At 50.4% G+C, this 27852-nt stretch overlaps 1 protein-coding gene across 7 annotated transcripts in view; it reads left to right on the forward strand.

Annotated features, from left to right (window-relative positions):
* Positions 1-27852, forward strand: part of CSGALNACT1 (chondroitin sulfate N-acetylgalactosaminyltransferase 1) — a 337768-nt gene that overhangs the window by 274674 nt on the left and 35242 nt on the right. For all 7 annotated transcript variants that reach the window (XM_061404634.1, XM_061404638.1, XM_061404636.1 and 4 more), the window contains one exon: positions 24158-24374. In XM_061404634.1, coding sequence (XP_061260618.1) covers positions 24158-24374 — 217 coding nt within the window. The remainder of the gene's footprint in view (positions 1-24157; positions 24375-27852) is intronic.

Consider the following 27852-nt stretch of genomic DNA (forward strand, 5'->3'; position numbering starts at 1 on the left):
TCCAATTGGGGAAGAGAGTAAATATAAATCTGAAGGAGCAGATCACACAGCAAGAGGAAAGATGGGTTCCTTTATCAGGGAAATAAAGGCACTGTGGCTCAGATGGTCAAGAGTCTGCCTGCAATGAGGCAGAACCTGGGTTCAGTCCCTGGGTCAGGAAAATCCGTTCCAATATTCTTACCTGGAGAATTCCATGCACAGAGGAGCCTGGCGGGTCACAAAACATTGGACAAAACTGAGCAACTAACGTGCACACACAAGTGGAGGGCTTCTGGGGAGAACACTTCAGTCTGAAATACAGTGATCAGATGAGGTCGTGCTGGGGCGTGACAGGTGGACAGAAATGTGGAGAAGGTGAGGGAGCTGGGCCTTCATACACCTCGGGGGGCGGGGGGAGGATCCAGAGAGGAGAGGTGGGGCCCTGGCTCGGCCCGGAGCCTGCCCCGTGCCCGACATGGGGACAGTGTGGGCTGGACAGAGCTGTTGGGGAAGAGAGGGGAGATGGAGCCAGCGGTGGGTGGCCAGGGGGCTGCATATCTCATGGGCCATTGTGGGGACTTACTTTACATGCCTCAGTGAAACGGGGAGATCCAGGCTGGTTTTCAGTTGAGGTGGGTAACATGATCTGACTTAAATTTTGGAAGGGTGATTTTGGGTGCTGTGTTGGGAGCAGACCGTGGAGCTGGTAGAAGCTGGGCGACCTCTCCGGGGCTGTTACAGAGAGCGTGCACAGGTTGTGTGGCTGGACCAGTATGGGGACAGGGGAGATGCTTGGCAGTGGTCGGATGCTGGGCATGTTTTGAGAATGGAGCAAGCATGTTTGCCAGTGGATGGATGAGCAAGATCAGGGAGTCGGGGTTGATGCTGGAGACTTGATTCTGAGCATCCAGGGGACGAGTTGCTGTCAACGGAGGTGGGCAGATTCTGGGCGGCCCGTGTGCATGCCTGTGTGTGCGTGTGCACGCACGTGTGTGTGTTTGGGGTGGGGGTAGAAGGATCTATATTGTGTCTTTCTCATGTCTAAACTGTATGAAGCTCATTTTTTTAGAAAATTGTAAGTTCTCCGATTAGATTTCCTGAACAAGTACACACCCTTGTGCACACGCACGATATCCTCGGGGAAGTGGGTCCCGTGTGACTGATGGTGGCCATCACTGGTCCCGGGACTGCAGGGCAGGTACCATCAGTGGAGGCTGGAAGTCCAGGATCAAGGTGTGGGCAGGTTTAGTTCCGTCCGAGCACTTTATCACTGGCCTGCAGACGGCTGCCCCTACTGTGTCCTCCTGTGCTCTTCCCTGCAAACGTGTATCCCTCATGCCTCTCTGTGTCCTGACCTCCTCATCATATAAGGGAACCAGTCAGATTGGATTAGGACCCCCTAACAGCCTCACAGGGACATGCTCACCTCTTGAGAGCTCGTGTCTCTAAACACAGCATCTTCTGAGGTGCTCGGGGTGGTTAGCCTGTGAATTTTTGGAGGACAAAATTCAGCTGCTGCTGTCGGTCTTCTTTGGTATCTGGGAACCTGAAGGAGTGTCAGTAGAGCGTTTTGCGTGTGTGCACTTGTTTGTGCTCAGTCCCTTGGTCGTGTCTGACTCTGCGACCCTGTGGACTGTAGCCCACCAGGCTCCTCTGTCTGTGGGATTCTCCAGGCAGGAATACTGGAGTGGGTTGCCATTTCCTCCTCAGGGAATCTTCCTGACTCAGGGATTAAATCTGCGTCTCCTGTGTCTCCTGCATTGGCAGGCAGATTCTTTACCACTTCCCCACCCGGAAGTTAAGTGTTAGTTGCTCAGTCGTGCCTGACTCTTTGCGACCCCCACCAGACTCCTCTGTCCGTGAGATTTTCCAGGCAAGGATACTGGAGTGGGTTGCCATTTCCTTCCCCAGGGGATCTTCCCAACTCAGGGATCGAACCCGGGTCTCCTGGACTACAGGCACATTCTTTACCGACTGAGCTACAAGGGAAGCCCCACCTGGAAATGACTCCTGAAATGAGATTGTCAATAATATTCCTCACATTAAAGAGCAAAACACTGAAGTAAATGCTCTTGCTGTGTATATTCATTTCACTCTCTCAGGACTCTATTAAGTGCTTGTGATGAATTAGGCTTTGAAACAGAGAAGGCACCACTGTGGGGTGCAGACTGTTGTGCTGAGAGCCCGGTGGTCAAGGTGGCGTGTGGGCCAGCTGTCCGGGCGCCGGCAGGCTGGCCTCTGGATTTGTCACTGTTACTAATCTGATGCAGCTGGATTTCTTCTCTTTCTTCCATTCTTCCTGTATTGCAAGATCGGGATACTTTGGTTTTCTCACTAATTCTGTCTTCACCCTCACTCACGTCTCAACTGTAGTTGTTGAGGCTTGTGAATGCCAACTCTGTCCATTGAAAACGCCTCCATTCCTTGGCTTTCCAGGTACCACGTTCTGCTTTTCTGCCAATTTCCCTAGCTGTTCCTTTCCAGCCTCCTTCATGGGTCACCCATGGACGTGGCTGCCCAGCTGGATGAGGAGAACTCTCTCACTCTTCTCTGTTTCAAAGCCTAATTTTAATGTGGACTATTTTGAAAATCTTTATCGAATTTGTTGCAGCATTGTTTCTGTTGTTTATGTTTTGGATTTTTTTTTGGCCACGGGGCATGTGGGATCTTAGCTGCCTGACCAGGGATCGAACCCACAACCCCTGCATTAGGAAGGTGAAGTCTTAGGCACTGGACTGCCAGGGAAGTGTCCCTTAAAGTGGATTTTATCAAATGGGGAAAACAGGGCATCTCGAGACCCTTATTGGTACACAGCACCCTGCACGGCCCTTTTAAGGACAGTCGGTGTCGAGGGTGGGAGGCTCCTTTGGTCTCAGGCTTGTTCATAGGCGTTCACGCTCATGGCAGGCCTCTGAAGGACGGAACCTCTGTCATACCAGGCCTCTGCAGCCGGAATGCTTCTTTCCTGGTGCCGTTCAGAGTGAGGCATCAGAGTGCTTCAGGGTGGAGAAGGTCTTCCCTCACCTGCTAGAACCGTTCTGCAGCAGGGTGCTGGGCTCCGGCGATGGCCTCGCAGGGTGTGGGAACCCCCGAGTGTGGAGGCGATGGGACTGCAGTCTCTAAGGCATGCTTCCTGGCCTCCGCTGCACCGTGAAGTCTCTTGGGGTGTCCCGGCCACACTCATTGGATCAGGATCTCGGGGGCCGGGACCAGGGCAGCCCCTGGAGGATGCCGGCGAGCAGGTGCAGACATGAGCTGCCGCCCTGATGGAGACGCCAGCCCTAGAGCTGAGACAGCCTCACAGGCAGTTCTCAAGGCCATGCCTGTCCGGGAGCGGGTCTCTGGAAATTGTGATTCTCCAGGTGGAATATTATGAAACCTGCTTGACCTTCGCTCTGTAACCAGCACGTGATCTTCATCTGGGGGGAACTGAAGTCGTTCTTCTTCCTTTCCTTCTCCCCAAATAATATTCTGGCTCACATTCACGCACTTCAAGGGCTTTGTGTATTAACTGCTGTATATGTACTTCAGTCCTCACGAGGACCCTGGGAGACGGTCTTTATTGCAATCATGCATTTTTGCAAGCAAGGACACAGGGGCAAAGAAAGCTGCAGTCATCTGCCCAGAATTACACGGCTGGTGCTTGAACCCAGGTGCCCTGGCTCCGGCGCCCTGCCTCTCTGTCCACAGAGAGAAAGCCAAGCACTGATTCACTCCACAGGTATTTACAGGCCCCTGCAGCATGCCAGGCCCTTACTCATATTTCATTTTGAATTAGGGACAGCTTAACAGGTAACAGGCCCGCGTAATGCTCTCAGAAACACATGACTGAAAATCAATTTCAAAATAATTATTCTTGGTAGATGTCCTATAACACTCAACTATTTAATTGACTGTATTTTGTTTTACTCTCTCTGAGACACCCTCTTTAGCCCATGGATTACTTAGAAGCATGTTGTTTGATTTCTGAGTGTTTATAGAGATTTCCTTGTCTTTCTGTTACTCGTTTCTCCTTTGATTTCATGATGATCAGAGAACACACCCTATATAATTTCATTTCTTTTCAGACTGTTGGTTTGTTTATGGCCCAAGATATATTCTATCTTGCTGAAGTTCCATGGGCTTCAAAAATACATGTGTCATGCTTTTGTTGGGTGGAGTATTCTGCACATATTGGTCAGATCCTGTTGGTTGACTCTGTTGTTCACTTCTTCTGTATCCTTTCTGATTTGTGTCTAGTGGTTCGGTAAGTTGCTGACGAGGGGACCAAAGTCTCCAACCATGATTGTGGAATTGTCGGTTTCTGTTTTCAGCTTTCTTGGTTTTTGCCCTCCGCGTTTTGTGGCTCTGTTGTTCGGTGCATATGCATTTAGGGTCATTATATCTTCCTGTTGGAATGATGCCTGTATTATTTGATAATGTTCCTTTTTGTCTCTAGGAATTAATTAATTAGGCTGTGTTGGGTCTTAGTTGCGACACGTAGGATCTTCCCTGTGTCGTGTGGGATCTTTCACTGCGGCACATGGACTCTCTCGTTACAGCGTGGGATTCGGTAATTGGAACACGCAGGCTTAGTTGCTCCACGGCCTGTGGGGTCTTAGCTCCCTGACCGGGGATTGAACCCGCATCCCCTGCATTGCAAGGCAGATTCTCAGCCACTGGAAAAAGTCCAACCACTGGAGCTTCTCACCAAGAAAAGTCCCCCTACTTTGTCTTACCCGGCCCCTCCTGTTTCACTAACGGTTGCACGATATGTCTTTCCTCATCCTTTTCCTTTCTGTTTGTCATTTGGTCAAATCTGAAGTGAGTTTCTTGTAGACAGCTGTACTTGTGTGTGTGTGTGTGTGTGTTTTAATCCACTCTACCAATCTCCTTTTTAAAATTGATATATTTAGGCCATTTAGATTTAAGGTAATTAAGATATGTTAGAGTCTGTCTCCCAAGTTAACAGCGTAGCAGTTTACATAACATACATAACCAAGGCACGTTTTCTTTCAGAGAGTTCACCAAGAGATGAAATTAAGAACAGCTGTCACTGGGTTCTCGCCCAAGGTATCTTTATTTGTGTGGTTTTTATGCCCTGAGTGTCATTGGCGACGTCAGTAACACCAGGACACAGCACTGGCAGTGCTTGCGTCGCTCGCGGCACCGGCGTGGCGTGTTTTGTGTTTACAGGCCCGTACTCCTTGCTCTCGCTCCATTATTACTGCTGTGTTGCAAACGGTCCTAGAATCTAGTGGCTTTTGATCCCCACCTTCACATGCTAACAGACTCTGTGGGTCCACAGTTCAGAAAGGACCCCGTGGAAACAGTTGTCCCTGTCTTAGCTTGCCTGCGGTCATGTCTGGGAAGGCTGGAGGGCTGAGGGGACGCACCTTGGGGAGATGGGCACCCGAATGCACCTTCCCTGGCAGATCTGGCAGCATGCTGTGGTGGTGTGAGCATCAGGACGGCCCTGGGGCCTGGCCGCCTCAGGGCAGTCAGCCTCTTACGTGAGGTCTGGGCTCCACGAGCTAATGTTCCAGCAAGCCAAGTGGCTGCTGCATCACTCTGCTGTCCTCTCTTGGGTGAAGTAGCCACAGGCCCACTCAGATTCCAGGGGACAGGCCCACACTTGACAGGAACCTTGTCAAGTAATTTGGGGGTCATGACATACGTGAGAAAAAATATTTAGGGTGTGTGTTAGTTGCTCAGTCATGTCTGACTCTTTGTGACCCTGTAGGTTGTAGCCCTCCAGGCTTCTCTGTCTATGGAATTCTTCAGGCATGAATACTGGCGTGGGTTGCTATTCCCTTCTCCAGGGGCTCTTCCCCACCCAGGGATCAAACTCCGGTCTCCTCATTGCTAGCAGATTCTTTACCATCTGAGCCACCAGGGAAGCCCTAAATAGATTAAGTAGTATTGTTTTTCTTTTAAATTCTCTAAGTTGAAAAAATTTTATATTGAACTATCATCTGAAAAGTCTTCCAGGTGGCTCAGTGGTAAAGAATTTGCCTGCCAATTCAGGAGACATGAGAGATATGGGTTTGATCCCTGAGTTGGGATGATTCCTTGGAGAAGGAAATGACAACCCACTCCAGTATTCTTGCCTGGTAAATCTCCTGGACAGAGGAACCTGGTGGGCTACAGTCCAGAGGGTCGCAGAGTCAGACACGACTCACACTCACAACAGCCATCATGTAAAAACCGCATGTCCTAAGAGACTTCTTTGTGTTGATATCTGGTGGAATTGCTTTTATGGTTGAAGTAGGTCAGTCTCAGACTGAGTGAGGTTGCTGTAGGAATCATCTAACTGTTGGAGAAACCGAAGCCTTGAGAACTGACTTTGTGCAACGTCACAGAGCAAGTCAGCGCTTGAATGGAATTAAATGCAGTGTCTCTGTGTCCTGGGCTGGTGTCTCTGTGAGCGTGTTCCCCGGCTCTGTCATCTAAGACGACCTCTGGGATCTAATGCCTGATGATCTGAGGTGGATGGAACTGATGTAATAATAATAGGAATAAAGTGCACAATATATGTGATGTGCCTGAATCATCTCGAAAGCATCTCCCCCATCTGTGTAAGAACTGCCTTCAGGAGATCGGTCCCTGGTGCCAAAAGGGTTGGGGACCGCTGATCTCAGGTGTCCTGTAGAATGTGCCACCTCGTGGAGTGACCGACCCATAGCTCGGCGTCCTGAGTGGGATGTTCCTGCTGTGACAGGCCTCAGAGCCCCCGACAGTCAGTGCTAAGTTGTCTCTTTGTGTGCTCCTGAGCCCAGAGGAAAAGCATCTTCACTTCCTTACTGCGATCCAGCCGATGCATGTCCATGTCTGTTTCAAGGATGGGGGGCAAATTGTATCTTAGGATGTATTCCTCCCCAAAAAGCTGATCTCAACGGGTTTTCCTTCAAAACATTATAGTGATGAGAACATACTTTTTTTTTTTAAAGTTTAAAACTGTTATACTTTAAGCTCTTGAGATTATCCAAAAAATAAAAGAAAATCTACAAACCAGGATCCAAATAAAACCGACCCGCTGTGTGGTGGCAACTAGCCCCACCTTGGTGAGAGTCCCAGGCATGGGAGACCCATGACCCGCCTAGTCCCCGCCCGGCCCTAGGACCATCCAGTTTTCTGCATGGACACGTCCTCCTTTCTCCACATCCCCCAGGCACTTGCCTCTCGGGCAGTGTCCCCCCATCTCCTGGCATCGCCAGGGGGTTCTCGCCGCACCTCTGACCATGTGTGCTCCAGGCAGCCCCGGGTGTCATTCATCTTCACGGCTCCAGTCTGTTACCGTGATGGAAGGTGCATATTAGGGGACCATGGGGAGAAGGAGCCACGGGATTGATGGCTCTCAGACGCAAAACCCATCACTCGCTAGCCTTCTGCGCCTGTGGCCCTGGAGTGTTTGCCAGAGATGATTCATTATTCAGATTCCATTTAAAATGCTGCCCAAGTTTGCGCCATAGTTCCAGGCTTTATCGCATAATGAAGAAGAGGTTCAAAGAGAAAAACAAGAGCATTGGGGTCTAGAGAGTGCTTTCCATGTGGGTTTTCCAAGCTGCTGTGGTCCCAGTTCCTGTCTGTTTCTGTGACCCTGGAAGTAACAGGGGTCACAGGCCCAGCACTGCCCTGGGGTCTCTGAACACGGCCCCCTCCCAGCAGAGCTCCATCGACTCCAAGGTAGTTCGATTTAACTGTCTAACGTTTGTACCCGTTTCAGGTAAACCAGTCATTCCACAATTTAATAGGTCTGATGGGGGTGCCCAGCAACCTGCTTACCAGTTTCTACCAGCAAAAACAAACACAGGCCAATCAGTCTCTGTGTTGGTAGAGAGCGGTGACTTGTGTGCCGGCCCTCTTGATTCTTTTACTCTTCAGCTTGCTGTGGTTTGTCTGTCATGAAGAAGCCCCATGTAAATATACATATTTCCCCCGGGTGTCCAGTGGTTCAATGACTATATCATGAATAAAATCAATTCTTACCATGGGCTAATCAGAGGAGTTAGCCAAATAAGATAAATGCATATAGGAGGTCAGCTTCAGACTTGCCTTGAAGCACAAAGCAGTTGATGCGGATGCTTTGTACATTGTGATTCAATTTTTAAGACGAGGAAGTAACAACTCAGTGTCGTGAAATAGCTTAAGGTGCTACAAAGTGAGCGGGGAAGCCAGGGTTAGGAAGGGGGTCCCTGGCTTAGGTGCTGCCAAGCACAGTGTCTGTCAGGACAGCGCGGGGCCTGGGCCTGTCTGTAGCGGGTAGGAGGCTGTTACAATTGTGTTACTGATGACTGGTGGTGTAGTTGTACCATGACACAGGATTGTGCTAAACAGCATGAGAGATGTAGTCAGATAAATGGTCGTAGTATCCAGTAAATACAGGTTAGTTATTTGAAAATTCCAGTTGATATTAGAAATGGGTGTTTTTTCAAGCAATAGCTAAAAAATACCCTATTGAAATATTGCTAAAAATTATCTTGATTCAAATAATTATATATGTTAATTTATATATCACCAGACTTTTTAGCAGAATATCAAGGTTATCATATAAGATGACCAAAAGGCACATGAGCAGATGCTCAGCACTGATAATTATTAGAGAAATGCAAATCAAAATTACAACGAGGTATCACCTCACACTGGTCAGAATGGCCATGATCACAACGTCTACAAATAATAAATGCTGGAGAGGGTGTGGAGAAAAGGGGACCCTCCTATACTGTTGTTGGGAATGTAAATCGGTGCAGCCACTATGGAGAGCAATATGTAATTTCCTTAAAAGCTAAAAATAGGGCTACCGTATGATCCAACAATCCCACTCCTAGGCATGTATCTGGAGGAAACCGTAATTTGAAAAGATACATGCACGCCTATGTTCATAGCAGCGCTGTTTGCAGTAGCCAGGACATGGAAGCAACCTCAATGTCCATCAGCAGAGGACTGCATAAAGAGGACGTGGTGCATGTATAATGGGATATTACTCAGCCATAAAAAAGAGTGAAATAATGCCATTGGCAGCAACATGGCTACACCTAGAGATCATCATACTAAATGAGGTGAGCTAGACAAAGGCAGACGGATATCATAGGATATCACTTATACACGGAATCTGAAAAAAATGGTACAAAAGAACTTACATAGAAAAGGGAGATGAACCCACAGACGTAGAAAATGAACTTATGGTTACCAAAAGGGAAAGGAGGGGAAGGGATAAATTAGGAGTTGGAAATTAACACGTACACACTACTATGCATAAAACAGATAACCGACAAGGACCTACTGTGTAGCATAAGGACCTACTGTGCAGCACAAGGAACTATACCCAGCATTTTGTAATAAGCTATAAGGGAAAAGAATCGGAAATATATATATATAATATATGCATATATAAAATGGAATCACTTTGCTGTACATCTGAAATTAACACAACATTGTAAATCAACTATACTTCAGTTTAAAAAAATTAAAAAAGAATCCTGCTCTCTGGGTCCATAGTGACTTTAAAAAATGAGTGAGTGGATCCAGTTTACAAGCATATCTGAGGTCAGTGTATATGGCACAGCAAGAGGAGGGCTTGCCCAGGGCCCTGACCCCTGTGACCAAGAGCAGTGATGCAAAGACTAATGGAGTAAAGTGGGATGATGCCGTAGTAATGAGTAATGATGTCATAGGAATAAGAGTGATTATATTGTTATCATAATTACTGTTGCTGGCATCACCAAGTGCTTCCTGGGTACCAGGCATATTTGCATGTATTAATTTATTTAGTTTTCACAGCAGCCCTACAAAGAAATAGGTACTATTGTTGATCCTATTTCTTAAAAGACCTCCCTGATGGCTCAGCAGGTAAAGAATCCACCCTCAGCACAGGAGACATGGGAGACGTGGGTTCACTTCCTGGGTCAGGAAGATCCCTGGAGGAGGGAAATGGCAGCCCCCGCCAGTATTCTTGCCTGAAAAATCCCATAGACAGAGGAGAAGGTGAGCTACAGTCCACAGGGTCTTAAGGTGTCAGGCACAACTGAGCAACCAAGTTTGCACACATTTCTTAAAGGTGAGGAAATTGCTATCAGGGAATCCGTCTATAATATGTCACCTCAGTCTTCAAACATGAGGTTTTTTTCTTTTTTTAAAAAGTATGACAAAATTTACAGAACATTTGGAAAATGCAGAACAAATTTACATATAGTTACACTACATATAACGATTTTTAAAGTAGATTTTTAGTTGGGGTTGCAATATCAAACTCTCAAAAATTAATAGAATGAATAGACAGGGAAGTAGAAAGATAATAGTAGATCTGAAAATCACTATGAACCAATTCAACATAATTAAGATGTATACAACTTTCACACAACAGCAGGATACAAATTCTATTCAAATTGCCATAGACTATAAACCAAGAGACATGGGAATATATCCAGGGGATATAAAACAAGGTACAAAAATGTCATGGTCTAAAGGTATTGAAATCATACAGAATCTATTCTCCTGCCACTGTGGAATTATATTAGAAATCAATATAAAAAGATATTTGAAAATAACCCACATATTTTCAAATGTAATATGACATTTACCAAGAGAGATCTTTGACTTAGCCTTTGAAAGCCTCAATAAAGTTAGAAGACTGAAGAAACACAGAGGGTGATTGCAGAGAATTTCAATGAGGAATTAATATCAAACACACTTTATAAATCCCATGTATTTGGAAATTAAATGTCTACTTTTAAATGATGGGTGTATCAAAGAATCCGTAACAAGGAAAATTAGGAAATATTTGTAACAGAATAAAAATGAAAGAGAATTTATAAGAATTTATTGTATGTAGCTGAAGCTGCTCAGTAAAACTAAATACAATGTAGAGTCTTGAATAAAATATGAAAACAAATAATGGACATGCACATAAGAAAATTGAACAGAATCTGTGCTTTAGTTAATAATACTGTATCACGTGTTAAATTTCTTTTTTTTTTGCAGCATAGTATATTTCTTTATATTCTCAGAATTAGATTAGAAGTTCCAAATCTCATTCAAATTTCTTTTCTAAAAATCAGTAAAATAATAAGCTTTCCAGGCTTTTAGCAGTAATACTAAATGCCAGAATAAATGGAACTATATCAAAGTTTTGAGTAAATATAAATTAGAAATCTAGCATTCTATTCATACCTAGTCAAAGAGTTGGAACCAAAATGTCATGGACTTTTAGCTAAGCAAAAATTCAAGTTTTCTTATATATATATATATATAAATGTAGGTATATATATATACACAAAAGCTTTTCTGCTATACTTGATACAGACGAGAAAGAATAAAAAAGAGATGGAGCAATTAGAAAACATAAACAATAAAGTGGAAACACTGATTATGAAATAGAAAAAGTGAAACTAGATAAAAGTTAAAGGGCATCATAAGGTCCTGTTGCTTTTAAACATGGTTGCCCTCTAGAATCACACCTAGAGCTTTGAAGAAGAAAGCAATACCTAGGCATTTGTATTTTTCAAAAAATTCCAAGATAATTCTAATGTGCATGTGGGTTTTGAAAAGTGATTCCAGTTTTTTCTATTAAAAGTAGTAGTTTAGTATACAGAAGTCTCTTATTTTCTGTCGACCAATGCAATGGTATTAAAATGAATAATTGTTCCATAATCAAAATAGTAAAAGATGTTTATCAGTTTTAACAATCAATAGCGAGACAAAAACAGTGTGACAAAATAGCAAGCCACAATGGAAACATGATTAATCTAACAATATAAAATAATTGCGTACAATTTGGGGGGTTAAGTAGAGTGATACTCTTAGTGGAAGTGCATACCTGTGCGTGTTTCATCCCCCTGAAGTGAAGTCGCTCAGTCGTGTCTGACTCTTTGTGGCCCTGTGGACTGTAGCCTACCAGGCTCCTCTGTCCATGGGATTTTCCAGGCAAGAGTACTGGAGTGGGTTGCTGTTTCCTTCTCCAGAGGATCTTCCCAACCCAGGGATCGAACCCAGGTCTGCTACATTGCAGGCAGACGCTTTACCCTCCATCCCCCTAGCCTCGTGTATGTATTTGGTTGGTACATTTCATCCATTTACATTTAAGGTAATTATCAATATGTATGATTCTATTAGCATTTTCTTAATTGTTTTGGGTTTATTTTTTTGTAGGTGTTTTCCTTCTCTTGTGTTTCCTGCCTAAAGAAGTTCCTTTAGCCTTTTGTTGTAAAGCTGGTTTGGTGGTGCTGAATTCTCTTAACTTTTGCTGGTCTGGAAAGCTTTTGATTTCTCCATCAAATCTGAACCAGAGTCTTGCTGGGTAGAGTATTCTTGGTTGTACTTTCCTCCCTTTCATCACTTTAAATATGTCGTGCCGTTCCCTTCTGGCTCGTAGAGATTCTGTTGAGAAGTCAGCTGACAGCCCGATGGAAGTTCCCTCGTATGTTATTTGTCATTTTCCCTTGTTGCTTTTAATATTTTAGCATTTAATTTTCATCATTTTGATTACTGTGTGTCTTGGTGTGTTACTCCTTGGGTTTATCCTTCCTGGGACTCTTTGTGTTTCCTAGACTTGGTTGAATATTTCCATTCCCATGTTAGGGAGGTTTTCAGCTATTATCTCTTCAAATATTTTCTCAGGTCCTCTCTCTTTTCTCCTTTTGGGACCCCTATAATGTGAATGCTTGTGCATTTAATATTGTCTCAGAGGGCTCTTAGGCTGTCTTCATTTTTTTTTTTTTCTTCCCATTCTTTTTTCTGGATTCTGTTTTGCAGCAGTGATTTCCACCATTCTATCCTCCAGGTCATTTATCCATTCTTCTGCCTCAGTTATTCTGCTATTGATTCATCTTTGTTTGTTTGTTCTTTAGTTCTTCTAGGTCTTTGGCAAACATTTCTTGCATCTTCTCTATTTTTTTTTTTTTCTGAGATCCTGGATCATCTTCATTATTATTATTCTGAATTCTTTTCCTGGAAGTTTGCCTATCTCCACTTCATTTAGTTGTTTTTCTGGGGTTTTGTCTTGCCCCTTTATCTGGGACATAACCCTCTGCCTTTTCATTATGATTAACTTGCTGGGATGTGGTTTTCGTTCTGGCAGCCGTGGGCTTGTAGTTCTTGTGTCTTCTGTCTGCCCTCTGGTGGAGGAGCCCAAGAGGCTTGTATAAGCTTCCTGATGGGAGCAGTGGTGGCGGGGAAACTGGGTCTTGCTTGGGTGGGCAGGGCCACGCTGAGTAAAACTTGATCCCAGTTGCCGATGGATAAGGTTGTGCCCTCGCCCTGTTAGTTGCCTGAGGGGACCCAGTGGTGGAGTCTGCAGGCTCTGTCGTAAGGTAAATGGTGAGCTCCCAGAGGGCTCACACCAACGGGCACCTCCCAGGACCGCTGCTGCCAGCGCCCTGTCCCCCTGGCAAGCCACTGCGCACCCAGGCCTCTATAGGAGACCCTCCAGCACGAGCAGGTAAGTCTGATTCAGTCTGTGGGGTCACTGCTCCTTTGCCCTGGGTCGTGGTGCGGTAAGTCTGATTCAGCCTGTGGGGTCACTGCTCCTTTGCCCTGGGTCGTGGTGCACGCAAGATTTTGCTTGTGCCTTCCAAGAGTGAATTCTCTGTTTCCGCCAGTCTTGTAGAAGTTCTGCAGTCCAGTCACCTTGGCCTTCAAAGTCAGGTTCCGTGGGGATTCCTGGTCCCTTTGCCTGATCCCCAGGCTGGGAAGCCTGACGTGAGGCTCAGCAGCACAGCAGTGGGAGAGCTTCTTTGGTACCATCGTTCTCCAGTGTGTGGGTCAGCCAGCGGCAGGTGTGGGATTTGATTATATCGTGACCGCGCCCCACCCCCCACCATCTTGTTGCAGCTTCTCCTGCCTTTGGACGTGGGGTGTCTTTTTTTGATGGGTTCCAGCATCCTCCTGTCAATGGTTGTTCCACAGCTAGCTGTAATTTTGGTGCTCTTGCTGGGGGAGATGAGCTCACATCCTTCTACTGCACCATCTTGAACCTAAATCCCAGAAATGAGTTTTAAGACTCACTTCTCTAATGTATTGTGTACAGGCGATTAGCTTTCTGAAGAATCTTTGTTGATGCTTTTTTCCTCTCAAAAGTCAATCTCAAAGAGAAAGGAAGGACAGAAAAGAAAGAAGAGTTATAATCATCCTTTTGGTGTTAGCTTCCCTTATAGCTCAGTTGGTAAAGAATTCACCTGCAATGCAGGAGACCCTGGTTTGATTCCTGGATCAGGAAGATCCCCTGGAGAAGGGATAGGCTACCCACTCCAGTATTCTTGGGCTTCCCTGGTGGCTCAGCTGGTAAAGAATCCGCCTGCAATGCGGGAGGCCTGGGTTTGGTCCCTGGGTTGGGAAGATCCCCTGGAGGAGGGAAGGGCCCCCCAGTGCAGTATTCTGGCCTGGAGAATCCCATGGACTGTGTAGTGCGTGGGGTCGCAGAGTCGGACACGACTGAGCGAGTTTCACTTTTGATGTCAAGGTTAACTGGCCTTTAAGACCTTGGCCACGACCAGCTCTTAGATTCACAGCCATCCTGCCATCGCCCCCTGAATGCATCATTCATGACCTGGGACAAGTTAATCAGTTCCTGTGTAGGCCTCTGTTCTGTCCTCTGTAAGAGGATGCGGTGAACAGCAGGTCCTGCTTGGAACTGAGCTGATATCTGTAAACTTGGTGCAGGTGTTTGGGCCTCACGGCCTCTCCGTGGGGGTGGGCTGGACAAGTAGCTGTGGACACATGACTCACGGTCGCCAGAGACGAGGGTGGAGTCACACAGCCCCTGCTCTCTGACCCTTAACCCCTGTGCGTTGTCTCTGCTGTGTCTCGAGTTGCTTCTGTTCCCACAGCCTGGACTTACTGTTCACATGCTCAGAGAGGTAGCCAGCAGCTGGTGGGAAGTGTGATAAGGGGAGAAGACTTCCCACCCCCAGGGTTTGCTCCAGAACCCGGGACCCCTCTGCTCAGTCCAGGCGGCATCGCCTGTGCGGCTTCCGTGTCGGTTCCTTAGAGGAGAGAGGAGGACCCGCGGAGACCCATCCCCGGAGAGGAGGCCATGGGCTTGGAGTCGGTCCTGCCGTGTGAGGGCGGGAGTTGTGGCTAGGTGGGGGAGGCCCGACTCCAGGGCAGCCGTACCTGGGCCTGGTCTCCCCGAGAGCCTGCTCCTCCATGAAGCCTCCACGTCCTCAGGAGCCAGTTCTTGGGACTCTGTGGTCATGTCTGACCTTGGCCCCTGAGCTGTGGTTCCTCTCTTGGGTCCATTTCTCGCCCCCCGACCCTGCCTTTCCTTCTACCCCACCCCACCCCGGCCCAGGCCAGACCCCGGCGAGTGCCCTCAGCCCCTGACCCCGCACATGATGAGCAGAGCCCCCTCCTCTCCTGCTGGGGACGGTCCTGTGTGCGCATGCACTTGCCCGGCTCATAGACGCCCTCTGCCCAGGGTGCGGAAGCCCGCTCGCCCTGCTGCACGTCACCCCGGCACCCACCGGCCCCGCCTGCCCCAGCCTCTGCTGGCCCCAGCCCTGTCCACTGGGCCTCCCCTTCCTCCTGCTTCCCTTCGCCCACCCCTCCCCTGGGCGCCCCTCCTCCTCGCCCCTCGCAGTCCACCCCTGGCCCCCTCCTGCGCTGTGCTGGGTGTGGTCAGAGGTGTGGTCGTTCCCTGGGGGTGGACTCCAGCCCGCAAGCCTCATTCCGTCCCTGTTTTCTCCCCTTCCGTTTCTGTTTGCGTCTTCCTCTCAGCACACCGTGGGCTCTCTTCTGTTTTCAAGAAAAGAAGGCGCTGTCAACTCCCTTAACCTCCTCTGACTGCTGCTCTGCTGTGGCCGCCCTCCTTACCCAGCACCGCCCCCTCCCCTCCGTCTGCCCTCTGCACCCCAGAAACAGATCTCTGGGTCCCTCAGGGCTTGACTGCTGTGGGAGGGGGTGGTGCGGGGCGCGGTGCACAGGAGTGAGAAGGTGGGGGGCCGGTCACAGGCAGGGACAGCGCTAGGGTGGGGAGCGTGTTCGGGGGGACCCGGGGGCGGGAGGTGCCTCCTGGCGGAGGGCCACTTGGGTGGAGATCTGAAAGGCGAGCGAGACCCAGTGGAGCCGGCCTGGGGCAGGATCCCAGGCAGACGGGAAGGGAAGGGCAGAGGTCCTTGCGCAGGAATGAACTTGACCACGTGAGGGAAACATAAGAAAGATGCTTCCTCGGCCAGCTCACCCCTGCCCCTCTCACCCGCAGCGCCTGCTGCTCCTGGAGCCTCGTGGCGGCGGTCACGGGGGCTGCTGGCCGCCCCGGGGGCCACCCTGTCCTCGTCTTGCTTGACCTTGACCCGGCCGCCTGGCTGAGCCGCCCTCCCCTGCCTCTGCACCTGCCCCGACCTCGCCACCTCCCTGCTGGCCGCCAGCGCCTGCTGCCTGCTGGTGGGAACATGCCAAGCCCGCATCCGGGGCTCCTCTTCCCATTCCTTGCATTTGCTGCAGCTCCACTCAAAGTGGGGGGGGGGGGCTCTGAAAAAAGGCCCCTCTGCTGAGCTTCAGACCTGCCCACATGGCTCTTCAAGTCAGCATTTCCGAGCTTAACTCACAGCCCTCCCCCTGGCCTGCAGCCTCCCTGACTCCCACCACTGCCCGCGCCCGCCTTCCCACCTCTAATGGGGGTCTCTCCACCCCTTTCCACCTCTCTTCCGCTGGCGCTGTCTCAGTTTCCTGCTGAGTCATGCCAGCTTCTTTCCAGCTTCCCACCCTCTCCCCTCGTCCTGAAACCCCCTGCTGTCATGCCAGGGCACTGATCGGATCTCGCCTCTCCCTGGGGCTCTGGGCGAGTTTGCCCTGGTGATGACCCAGTGGCCCAAGGGCTCTGCCCCACCGGCCTGCCCAGCTTCGCCTCCCACCCCCGCCTTGTGCCCCAGCCTGGCTGAACCATCTCGGCTTTGCCACACAGAATAAGCTGGTTTTGTTTGTGCAGTATCTTTGCCTTCACTGCCGTCTTTCCATGGAATGTTCTGATTTTGCAGTCTTGGCACATGCCCACTCGGTCTCCAGTCCCGCTGGAATGTCGTCTGTCAGCCTGTCCACACCCTCAGCAGGTGGACGCTCCCTCCTTTCTGCTCCCTGCACCACGGGGAATGCTTAGGTGCTTAGCGTGCTGTGTGTGTCTGTCTGCCTTCCTCTCTAGAATGTGAATTCTGAGAGCGCGGTCATTTTTTATCACGTGCCTCTTCATATCTCTGATGGAGAACACAATCCATGGTGAGTGATAGCCGTAGGGAAAATCAATAGAATAAAAATAACCATGTCAGTTGACTGTGAGTGGTGTGTGGCTGGCGGGGCACCTGGTGAACCAAGCGCCCTGCTGCACTGAGATCATGACACTCCTTTGTGTGTGTGCACGCGTGCATGTAAGTCACTGAGTCATGTCTGACTCTGCGACCCCGTGGACTGTAGCCCTCCACGCTCTTCTGTCCATGGAATTCTCCAAGCAAGAACACTGGAGCGGGTTGCCATGCCCTCCTCCAGGGGATCTTTCCTACCCAGGGATCGAACCCGTGTCTCCGGTGTCTCCTGTATTGCAGGCAGGTTCTTCACCACTAGCACCGCCTGGAAAGCCCGAACATGCCTTTGCTTCCCACTTTAATATCAGATACCCAGTCGCCTTCATGGAGCTGATACATAGTTTTGTGGGGAAAATATGGCTCTGAAAAGAAAATCGACTGTTAGTACTGGTGATGAAGTTGGGAGGAGCCCTCAGTAAGTGAGGCTTTCAGAAATCCCTGATAGATTAAGAACCAAGTGTTGAGTTTGTCGGCACGGATGTACAGCATGAACAAATGCAGTGAATAGGAGTAAAAAGATGACCTGTGAATTATTTCAGCAAGGATCTCAGTGCAGCCACATATCATCAAATGAGAAACGTTTAGAGAAAGTTAATGGTGATGAACCTGAGTCAGGATGTATCCGGAAGCGGCTGTGAGCTGATGTGCTGAGATGCAGGAGAAAGGAGGTGTCTGCAGGGGCCCCTGCACCCTGACGTAGGGGGCAAGTGGGAAGCCTTTTTACTGTTTTTATGGGGAGAATTCTTTACATTGTAGGTTTCTGAGCATTTGGGGACTCAGCTGCAGTCTTTCACAAATATTAAACATCTGCTGCTTCCCCTTAAAAAATGGAGCTGATGACAGAGGGCACCGTGGTGATGTCTTGTCGTCTCATGTGCCTGGGAGTGAGACATCCCACCTCAGCGGACTTCTCGGGATAATGGCTGCACCACAAGCATCAGCAGTTCCGTTGTGGAGTAAAATCCTACGCAGGAGTGTCAGCCTCTCCTTCTGAACAGGCCAAGGAGGGTGTGCTTCTATAGGGGTGTGTTCACAGGCAGTTACAGGGTAGAGGGTTTTTTTTTTTTTTCCTTTGTATTATCCCAGACATTTCCGATAAATTAAAAAATAACAATAACATACGACCGTCCCTCCCCACCTGCTGTCAGGAGCCCGCCTGTCCTTATTTACCACTGTCAGCATTGCTGCCTGTTACATATTTTCTTTCCACATATACTTTTTTCCAGAAATATGTATTTTTAAATTTTTATCTATTTATTTTGTTGTTGTTGAGTTGCTAAGTTGTATCCAACTCTTTTGTGACCCTGTGGACTGTAGCCCACCAGACGCCTCTGTCCATGGGATTTCCCAGGCAAGAATACTGGAGTGGGTTGCCCATTTCCGTCTCCAGGGGATCTTCCTGACCCAGGGATTGAACCCATGTCTCCTGCGTTAGCAGGTGGATTTTTTACCACTGAGCCACCAGGGAAGCCTGATTATTAATTTATGTCTGTGCTGGGTCTTTGCTGCTGAGCGCTGGCATTCTCTAATGGCAGCAAGCGGGGGTCATTCTCGAATGGCGATGTGAGAGCTTCTCAATGCAGTGCCTTCTCCTGTTGTCGAGGATGGGCGGGCAGTCTTCAGTAATTGTGGCTCCTGGGTTTCGTTGCTCCGCGGCACGTGGGATCTTCCCAGACGAGGGACTGAACCCGTGTCTCCTGCATTGGCAGGCAGATTCTTAACTACTGGGCCACCAGGGAGGTCCTGAAAGTTGTTTGTGTTTTTTTTTTTTTCCTTTTCATGAAAATCTTCTCCTTCAAAATTTATTACTTGTAATGTGTGGTAGGCTCTGAATTCAGTTAATTGTTAATTAACAGCTGTTAGAGTTGTGGGTAAAAGAAAGGGTTAAAGCTCTGGGGCAGGTGGAGAGGAGGTAAGGTTTATCGAGGGTATTGGAGCTGCCGGCCGTGGTTTTCAGCGCAGAAATGATGTTGTTCCTCTGATCGCTGGTGTTCCTGCTCCTGCTTCTTCCCCTGCTCTGAGGGCGCAGCGCTGGGAGTGGAAGGGGGCTCAAGGGAGGAGACAGTTGCCTTGGGTCTCGCTCTGCTCGTCTGTAAGAGGAGTCCACCGTGGACTGGTGGACTGGACCATCCCCGGGTGCGCGCATCAGGTGTCAGGAGAACAGCTCCACACGGAGGGGCTCAAACTCTCAGGCCCTCGTGTGTGGAGGAGCGAGAGAGAGAGGACTTCGGATTGAGAGAGTCTCAGCATCTTCCTGGCGGGGAAGGTCCAGTTTAGAAGGGTGACTGGTGTCTTGAGGAAGTGCCTGGCCTTTTCACGGGACAGTGGTTTTGTGGTTGTTCAGCTGCTCATATGTGTCCGACTCTTTGTGACCCCATGAACTGTAGCATGCCAGGCTCCTCTGTCCTTCACCATCTCCCCGAGTTTGCTCGAACTCATGTCCATTGAGTCAGTGATGCAATCCAACCATCTCGTCCTCTGTCGTCCCTTTCTCCTCCTGCCCTCAATTATAACCTTTTTTTTTTTTTTTTTTGGCTGCATTGCATGGCTTATGGGATCTTGGTTCCCTGACTAGGGATCGAACCCATGTCCTCGGCAGTGAGTATAGAATCCTAACCACTGGACTGCCAGTGGAGGTCCTTATTTTAACCGTTTTTAGGTGTACTGTTCATTGGCATTGAGTACACTCACATTGTGTGTAACCGCCATCCCCTCCCATTGCTAGAACTTTCTCATCGCATCAGACTGAAACCCTGCCCCCAGTGACCACTGACCCCCACCCCCTGCCCCGGCCCCTGGTGCCCACCAGCCTGCTTCTTGTCTCTGACTCTGACTCCTCTAGAGATAGCGTGGGAGTGGGATCACACAGCAATTGTCCTTTTCTGTCTGACTGACTTCACTTAGCACGTTCTCAGGCCCCTCCATGTTGCAGCATGTCTCTGAATGTTATTCCTTTTTAAGGCTGAGTAGTATTCCACTGTGTGTATGGACCGCACTTTGTCCATCCGTTCATCTGCTGGTGGAGGTTTGAGTTGCCTCCGTTTTGGCTGCTGTGAAAATGTGGGTTCCAGCCCCTGCTCAGGCCTCTGTTTTCAGCTCTTTTGGGTACACACCCAGAAGTGGGATTGCTGGATCATATTATATAATTCTGTGTTTAATCTCTGAGGGCAACTGCCAGGCTCTTCTCCACAGCTGCACCGCTTCACATTCCCACCAGTTTCTCCAGGAGGAAGAGAAGTTGTCTGTGCTCAATATAAATCCGATTTCACATGAAGTGGGGCAGGACCTACCCTCAAGTCATTAGGAGTCGGGGGTGGGTGAGGGAAGGTTTGGGGCTTCCCTGGTAGCTCAGTTGGTAAAAAATCTGCCTGCGATGCAGGAGACCCCAGTTCGATTCCTGGGTCAGGAAGATTCTCTAGAGAAGGGATAGGCTACCCACTCCAGTATATTCTTGGGGTTCCCTGGTGGCTTAGCTGGTAAAGAATCCGCCTGCAATGGGGGAGACCTGGGTTCGATCCCTAGGTTGGAAAGATCCCCTGGAGTAGGGAAAGGCTGCCCACTCCACTAGTCTGGCCTGGAGAATTCCATGGACTGTATAGTCTGTGGGCTCACAAAGAGTCAGACACGACTGAGCGACTTTCACTGAGAGGGAGGGTTTGGAGGCCTGGCTGTATGTAGTCCTGGGACTTTGGGCCATGGGAAGCTGGGGGCCTTCTTAGCTAGGGCAGAGCAGAAGCAGGGTGGTGCTGTGGGAAGCTAAGGGCCCAGGGTCGGTGCAGGATGGACCTGGACATGGGCCAGGGGTGTCAGAGGCCCAGAGGGATCCAGCCTGGGGGGCTGGGCTCCACGCAGCAAGGTCGGAAGGGCAGGGGCGAAAGTGGAGACGTTTCTCGGCTCAGCAGTGCGCTGCTGGCCGCCGTGCCCACTCAGACTGAGTGAGGGTGGGGAGGAGGGGGCGGGCGTGTGGCGGGCAGGGACCTCTGGCGTTGTGACTTCTGAGGCCCCAAGTGGAAGACAGGTCAGGGTCACACACCCATCTGGTGAGCTCCTCGCCTACTGAAGGAGCAGACGTGTGTGCCGCAGACCTGGGAGCCGCACCCTGGACTCCTGGAGGTGCCCCCACCTTGTCAGTGGTCCTGGGGCCTGCCCGCCCTGGAAGGACGAGAGGATGAACACGAGTCTGCCTACACTGGGAGCGGAAACACCAAACTCAAAGTCAGCTCGGCTCCTGTGGGTGGAGAGACAGAAAAGGTGCTACACTAAGCTCTCAGGCAGCTCCGGTCCTTCTTTTTTTCTGTAATTGTGCAGAGTGTGTAAGAACGACACCATCCTGTGAAATATGACGAGTGAGGGCCTCGTGCGGCCGAGTGGCTTTGCGTTTGCCCCTGTGCACGCAGCTCATTGGCTGAAAACCCGGTCCTGCCCCAGAGAGCTTCAGCTCCTTTCCGTCTGAGCGAGGATCTTTGGAGTTTCCACCGCTGAGGGCTTTTCCAGGAGGCACGGGGTGGGTGAAGGTGGGAGGTGTGCTTGTTAGGTGCTGCCCAAAGGCATGGTTGTAGGGATCATTAATGATAAGAAATGCTGCATTCTCTGGTTCTTTATAAATAGATGCTACCTCTTGGAAGAAGCCTCTACCAGTACCTTCTGTGGGTTTAGATTTTTAAAAGTTAATGATTCTGACCCCGGTTCGGAGAAAGAGGATGACTCTGTTTTGAGAAACCTTGTTATCTGCAGGTTCAGCTCTGTAGCAGCCTTGCCTGGGGGTGGCTTGCTGGGTCACAGGTCTGTCTGCGCCCAGTGGAGATGCAGTTAGTCTGCTGATCCCTTCCTGACTCAGTCCCACCTCCTCCAGGCCCTGGGAGCTTGGCTTCCCACGGCTCCAGGCTGCAGCGGAGGAGGGAGGTGCCTGTGTGCTCTGCGAGGACCAGTCGCCCGAGAGCGTGAACAGGCTTTACAGGGAACTGCTTCGTGTTTTCAGAGACCTCCGTCGAGCCTCCTGAGCAGTGCCTCCCTTCTCCCATGAGTGGTCCCTGCAGGGAGGCTGGATTCTGCCCCAGTGGGAGCTCTGCAGACCTCTTGGCCTCCCCAGCCTGCACCAGGAGCCCCATGGGCTTCAGGAGGGGGCCCTGCCCCGTCCATCCTCGCAGCCTGCACTCAGCTCCTGAGTCCCCTTGCCCCCAGGGGTAAAGCACCTGGATGAGTCGCAGCCCGGGGCTCCTCTCTGTGGCTCCAGAGGGAGATGAGAGAGGCCGCCTCAGTGTCGGTGGAAGGCAAAGAGCAGAGACGCTGTGCAGCAGACTTGCAGTCCCCACAAAAGAGGGCGGTGAGGACAGAAGGAGGAGGGGTCGCGAGAGGCCTGGAGACAGGTGACCCCTGGAGGATGCCTGCATTCCAAGCCTTGTAGATGCTCGGCCTGGGGCTGAGTCCCGGCCAGAGAGGGACTCAGAGGGAGGAATGGGAGGGGAAGGGCTTCCCTGGTGGCTCAGCTGGTAAAGAATCCACCTGCAATGCAGGGGACCTGGGTTCAATCCCTGGGTCAGGAAGACCCCCTGGAGGAGGGTATAGCAACCCACTCCAGCATTCAGGCCTGGAGCGTCCCATGGACAGAGGAGCCTGGCGGGCTACAGTCTGTGGGGTCATAAAGAGTCAGACACGATTGAGCAGCTAAGCACAGCACAGCAAACAGGGGAAGGAAGGACCAGGAGGAGAAAACCCAGCAAATCGCAAAGAAGAGGAGGAAGCCCACCTGGTGTTTCATCGGATTTGATTTTTTTTTTTTTTTCCTGATGTTAGGAAAATACCCATGAGCCCAGTGACCCTGAGGAGGTGTGGAATTGAGGCACCAGGGGATGAAGGGTTCACTCACAAAGTGGGGATGTTTTGTGTGGTCGGGCCAGAAGCCTCACACCTCTTAAGCAGAGATTCTGGGGCCTGTGGTCACCCCAGTGAAGGATGCGGTGGAGTCTGAGTGACAGCAATACTTGGAGGGCCCACTGTGGCCCCAGTAGGCTGGCTCTGCCACGCTGGCTGTGCTGCTGTGGCAGGTGAAGTTACGTAAGATGGGTGCCTACCCCTGAGCTGGTCCCACAGGCTTCATCTACTTCAGTGCTTCCAGAAGCTTCCGTGGGGCCCCGTGACCCACGAGATGGCCCCCGTGCCCCCCATAGATCATTATGGTCACTTCTTCTGAAACGGCTATCTTTTCTAAGAGATAATTTTAACACTTCTTAGGAGAAGGCAATGGCACCCCACTCCAGTGTTCTTGCCTGGAGAATCCCAGGGACGGGGGAGCCTGGTGGGCTGCAGTCCATGGGGTCGCTAAGAGTCAGACACGACTGAGCGACTTCACTTTCACTTTTCACTTTCATGAATTGGAGAAGGAAATCGCAACCCACTCCAGTGTTCTTGCTGGAGAATCCCAGGGACGGGGGAGCCTGGTGGGCTGCCGTCTATGGGGTTGCACAGAGTCAGACGTGACAGATGTGACTTAGCAGCAGCAGCAGCAGTAAGTATAATATTAAAGTGTTTAATCATATGGCAGAAAATGTAGATAAATAGCAGAAAAGAAAAACCATAACCCCGACTAACATCGCAGATGATCTTATTTGGCATAGTTCCCCACCGTCCTTTTTTTAAGACCCCTGAATAAGTATAAATGCAGTTTTCTGTCCAACATCGCACATTTTTTTGGTCGTGGTTTTTCTAGGGTCTTCATTAACTGTGATTTTTAAATTGACGGTATTTTCATTTCTTTGGGGATTTGAGTGGAAGCATTTTGAGTTTTCTAATGATGGTTAGACGTGGAGATTTAATCTGAATTGTAAACAAACGTCTCGTGCTAGCTCCCGGCGATACGCAGCGCTTGGCAGCTGAGTTAGTTCTCAGAGCTCTGCCCTCGTGTCTGTTTACAGGGATCTACCGCACAGAGAGGGATAAAGGCACGTTGTACGAGCTCACGTTCCGAGGGGACCACAAGCACCAGTTCAGACGCCTGGTCTTATTCCGGCCGTTCGGCCCCATCATGAAGGTGAAGAAGGAGCAGCTGAACATGGCCAGCACGCTGGTCAACGTCATCGTGCCGCTGGCCAGGAGGGTGGACAAGTTCCGGCAGTTCATGCAGAACTTCAGGTGTGTGTGACTCACGGGTGGCTCCTCCCTCTGGCACGCGGGCCCCTTTCTCTCCCTGCTTGGCTCTGTTTTCTTCCTGTAGAGTTGATCGTTGTATCTGCCTTTCCCTGGAGCAATTAGATGCGACTTCCCTGGTGGCTCAGATGGTAAAACGTCTGCCTGCAATGCAGGGGACCTGGGTTTGATCCCTGGGTGGGGAAGATCCCCTGGAAAAGGAAATGGCAACCCACTCCAATATTCTTGCCTGGAAAATTCCATGGACAGAGGAGACTGGTAGGCTACAGTCCATGGTGTCGCAAAGAGTCAGACACGACTGAGTGACTTCACTTTCTTCTTTCTTTCTGGTGGCACAGTGGAAAAGAATCTGCCTGCCAATACAGGAGATGGAAAAGACCTGGGTTCCGTTCCGGGGTCAGGACGATCCCTGGGGGCAGGAAATGGCAACCCACTACAGTAATTCTTGCCTAGAAAATTGCCTGGATAGAGGAGCCTGGCGGGCTACTATCCATGGGGTGACAAAGAGTCAGACACTGAGCACTCAGAGCAATTGGAAAGCGACTAGATTTCCCTTCAGAAGTGCGGGTCAGGAGGTCTGGGTTTTCGTCAGGATCTGCAGAGATGGCCGGACACCTGGGGGTTCTGTTCTGACTGCGGTGGCTCAGGGTGGGGGCCATGTGGCTGTGCTGTCCCCAGCGTGGACTGGGCCCTCTCCCGGCCCCCAAAGACCTCCGCCCTCGTGGCCATGGACCTGTGCGTCTGGCTGCAGCCCGGCTTCCCTTCCTGCCCCGCTCCAGCAGCGGCTGGAATGCTCTCAGAGTCTTTTTTATTTTAACCCACGTCTCCTCCGAGGTTACATGTAGAATTATGCCGAGAAGTTTCCCAGCCTTCATTTTTGTAGATACTTGAGAAGACTTCAACGGGCTTTTGTTCAGAGGCAGTGGTAGTTTTTACATGTGTCTTCAAGCTCCTGACTTGTAAGTGCTGTGTCGAATCTTGCACACTTGTGGGTCACACTCACACTGCTTGAGGTCAGTCAGCAGCTAGCTTGGCCAGCTTATCTTAAAGATAGAAAGTCGTATGTGTCTAATGATACATCTTGGAATATCAAGCTTATTTTTCATCTTTTATTATTAAATGCACATTAAAGTCACTTGGTCATGTCTGACTCTTTGTGACCCTGTGAACTATACAGAATACTGGAGTGGGTAGCCTTTCCCTTCTCCAGGGGATCTTCCCAACCCAGGGATTGAACCCGGGTCTCCTACATTGCAGGCGGATTCTTTGCCAGTTGAGCCACAAGGGAAGCCCATGAATACTGGAGTGGGTAACCTATCCCTTCTCCAGCGGATCTTCCTGACCCAGGAGTCAAACCGGGGTCTTCTGAATTGCAGGCAGATTCTATACCAGCTGAGCTATCAGGGATTAAAAGCCAGTAATGCTCAGTATAAGGGTGTTGGTTGATACTTTACATTCCGGGTCGTGACCATATTTGAAGAGTAAGCCTCCTCGACTCCCTGGCTGGGTTTCAGAGATGGGAGTAAAGAAAGCCCATCACTGTGCTGGATCCCAGGAAGCCCAGCACTTGTGTGCCAAGATCCCTTTCTGTCTTTTGTAACCTCACTCTGAATGTGTCCCTCAAGCAGAGGTGACAGCTTCTGTCGAGATGGCCCTCCCCTCGAGATGGTCTCATTCCAGCTTCCAGAACCTTCCCTACTGGCATGTCCAGGCCTAGAGATGAAAACGCCTCTGCGGGCACCAGGAGGGGTGCTGCTCTCGTCCCTGTGTCCTGCCTACATCCTGTCATTAAGCTTTGTAAAGTCAAAGTATCAGTTGCTCAGTCCTGTCCGACTCTTGCGACCCCATGGACTGTAGCCCGCCCAACTCCTCTGTCCATGGGATTCTCCAGGCGAGAGTACAGGAGTGGGATGTCATGTCCTTCTCCAGGGGATCTTCCCGACCCAGGGATCGAACCCCGGTCTCTTGAATTGCAAGCAGATCTTTACTACCTGAGTCACCAGGGAATAGGCTAAGCTTTGTAAATGGGTCCTTAATAAATTTTCTCCAACTTGAAAGAGTAACCCTTTTCTAGCTCAATGTTAAGGTCACAATCCAGGAGTCTCTGGGGCTCCTCTGGCCTGACCGTCCCTTCATTCAGAATCCCTCAGTGGTGCTCCTGACTCCCGGTTCTGTGTGCAGTGTGTGTCAGGTAACTGCCCGAACCCGGTGCGGGCCGGCCGTGTGCTCCGCGTGCGCCCGGTGTGGGCCAGCCGCGTGCTCCGCGTGTGCCCGGTGTGGACCAGGCCACTGCCTGTGCCCCAGGCAGGCTGCCACTCCGGAGAGGAAGCTGGCAGTTGTTTGGACCTGAAGTCGCCTCCCCGTGATTTCTGCTCAGGTCTCTGGTTCTGGGCTCGCTCTGTCTTCTCCAGTTTGGGAGCTGCCTTCAGCCGTGCTGTCCCAAGGGGCTGGCTGGGCTGACCTGCCCTTTCCTCCTCTGAAGAACACGCCAGGGCACACCCCTTGCCTGTCAGCAGTGCCCCTCTGGCTCCAGCCCTGAAGTGGCTGGCGCTCGGCTCCTTTCAGCCTCCCCGGGTGCAGCCATGTCCCTCTCTGCCTTCTCTTCAGACCAGCTCAGTGCACTGGTGGAAGCATACATGCTGAGCGGGCTGACCCGCCGGTGGGCACCAGGCTGGAAGGGAAGGCTAGCCATTGCTCATGAGGCCGGTGTGCCCACTCCCAGGACGAGTTTACAGTGAGATCCGTGGGTCAGGAAGCTGTCTGGAGCTTGCAGGGCCCTGAGGCTGGCTTCAGCACCCAGGCCTCTCCCTGGTGAACTGGACTCGAGAGGCGGTGCTCACCCTGGAGGGCTGTCTGCTCGGGAGCTGGCCGAGCCCTCCCCACAGGGCCCTGAGCCTGGGAGAGCAGAATTCTCCTGGGCTTCCCCAGTTCAGTCACTGCCTTGGTGTCATGAGGATGGCCGATAATTAGCAGTAGGAGTAACACTGGAAGGGAAATATTATTGAAAAAGGTAAAACTAGTACCTTAATGAGTCTCCAAAGTGGAGGTGACGAAATGAAAAGTAATTCTAGTTAAAGTTTTAAAAACAAAAATTCAAAGCCCCTTTCTCTTGCCTGGCACTGTTCCCTCGCCTCTTGTCACACGTGGGCAGTGGGGTCCTTGGGGACTGGGGGGGCCCGTGTGTGCGCCAGACCCTCGACCAGACCGCGGGGGATGAGAAGAGCCTGGCTTCACGCAGAGAGGAGTGTAGTCACATAGTTAGAAGTAGAGGCCGGGAAAGCAGGAGGAGAAAGCCTTCCTCAACGGAGGGCGCTGGAGCAGAGCTGACAGCAGAGTCTGCTCCGTGGTCCAGCAGCTTCTGAGAGCTCTGAGGTCTCTGAACAGTTGGGCGAGACGGGATACTTAAACCTGTGCTCAGACACTCAGTCGTGTCGAACTCTTTGTGACCCTATGGACTATAGCC

Source organism: Bos javanicus, chromosome 27 (genome assembly GCF_032452875.1).
Source record: "Bos javanicus breed banteng chromosome 27, ARS-OSU_banteng_1.0, whole genome shotgun sequence".
Classification (NCBI taxonomy): domain Eukaryota; kingdom Metazoa; phylum Chordata; class Mammalia; order Artiodactyla; family Bovidae; genus Bos; species Bos javanicus.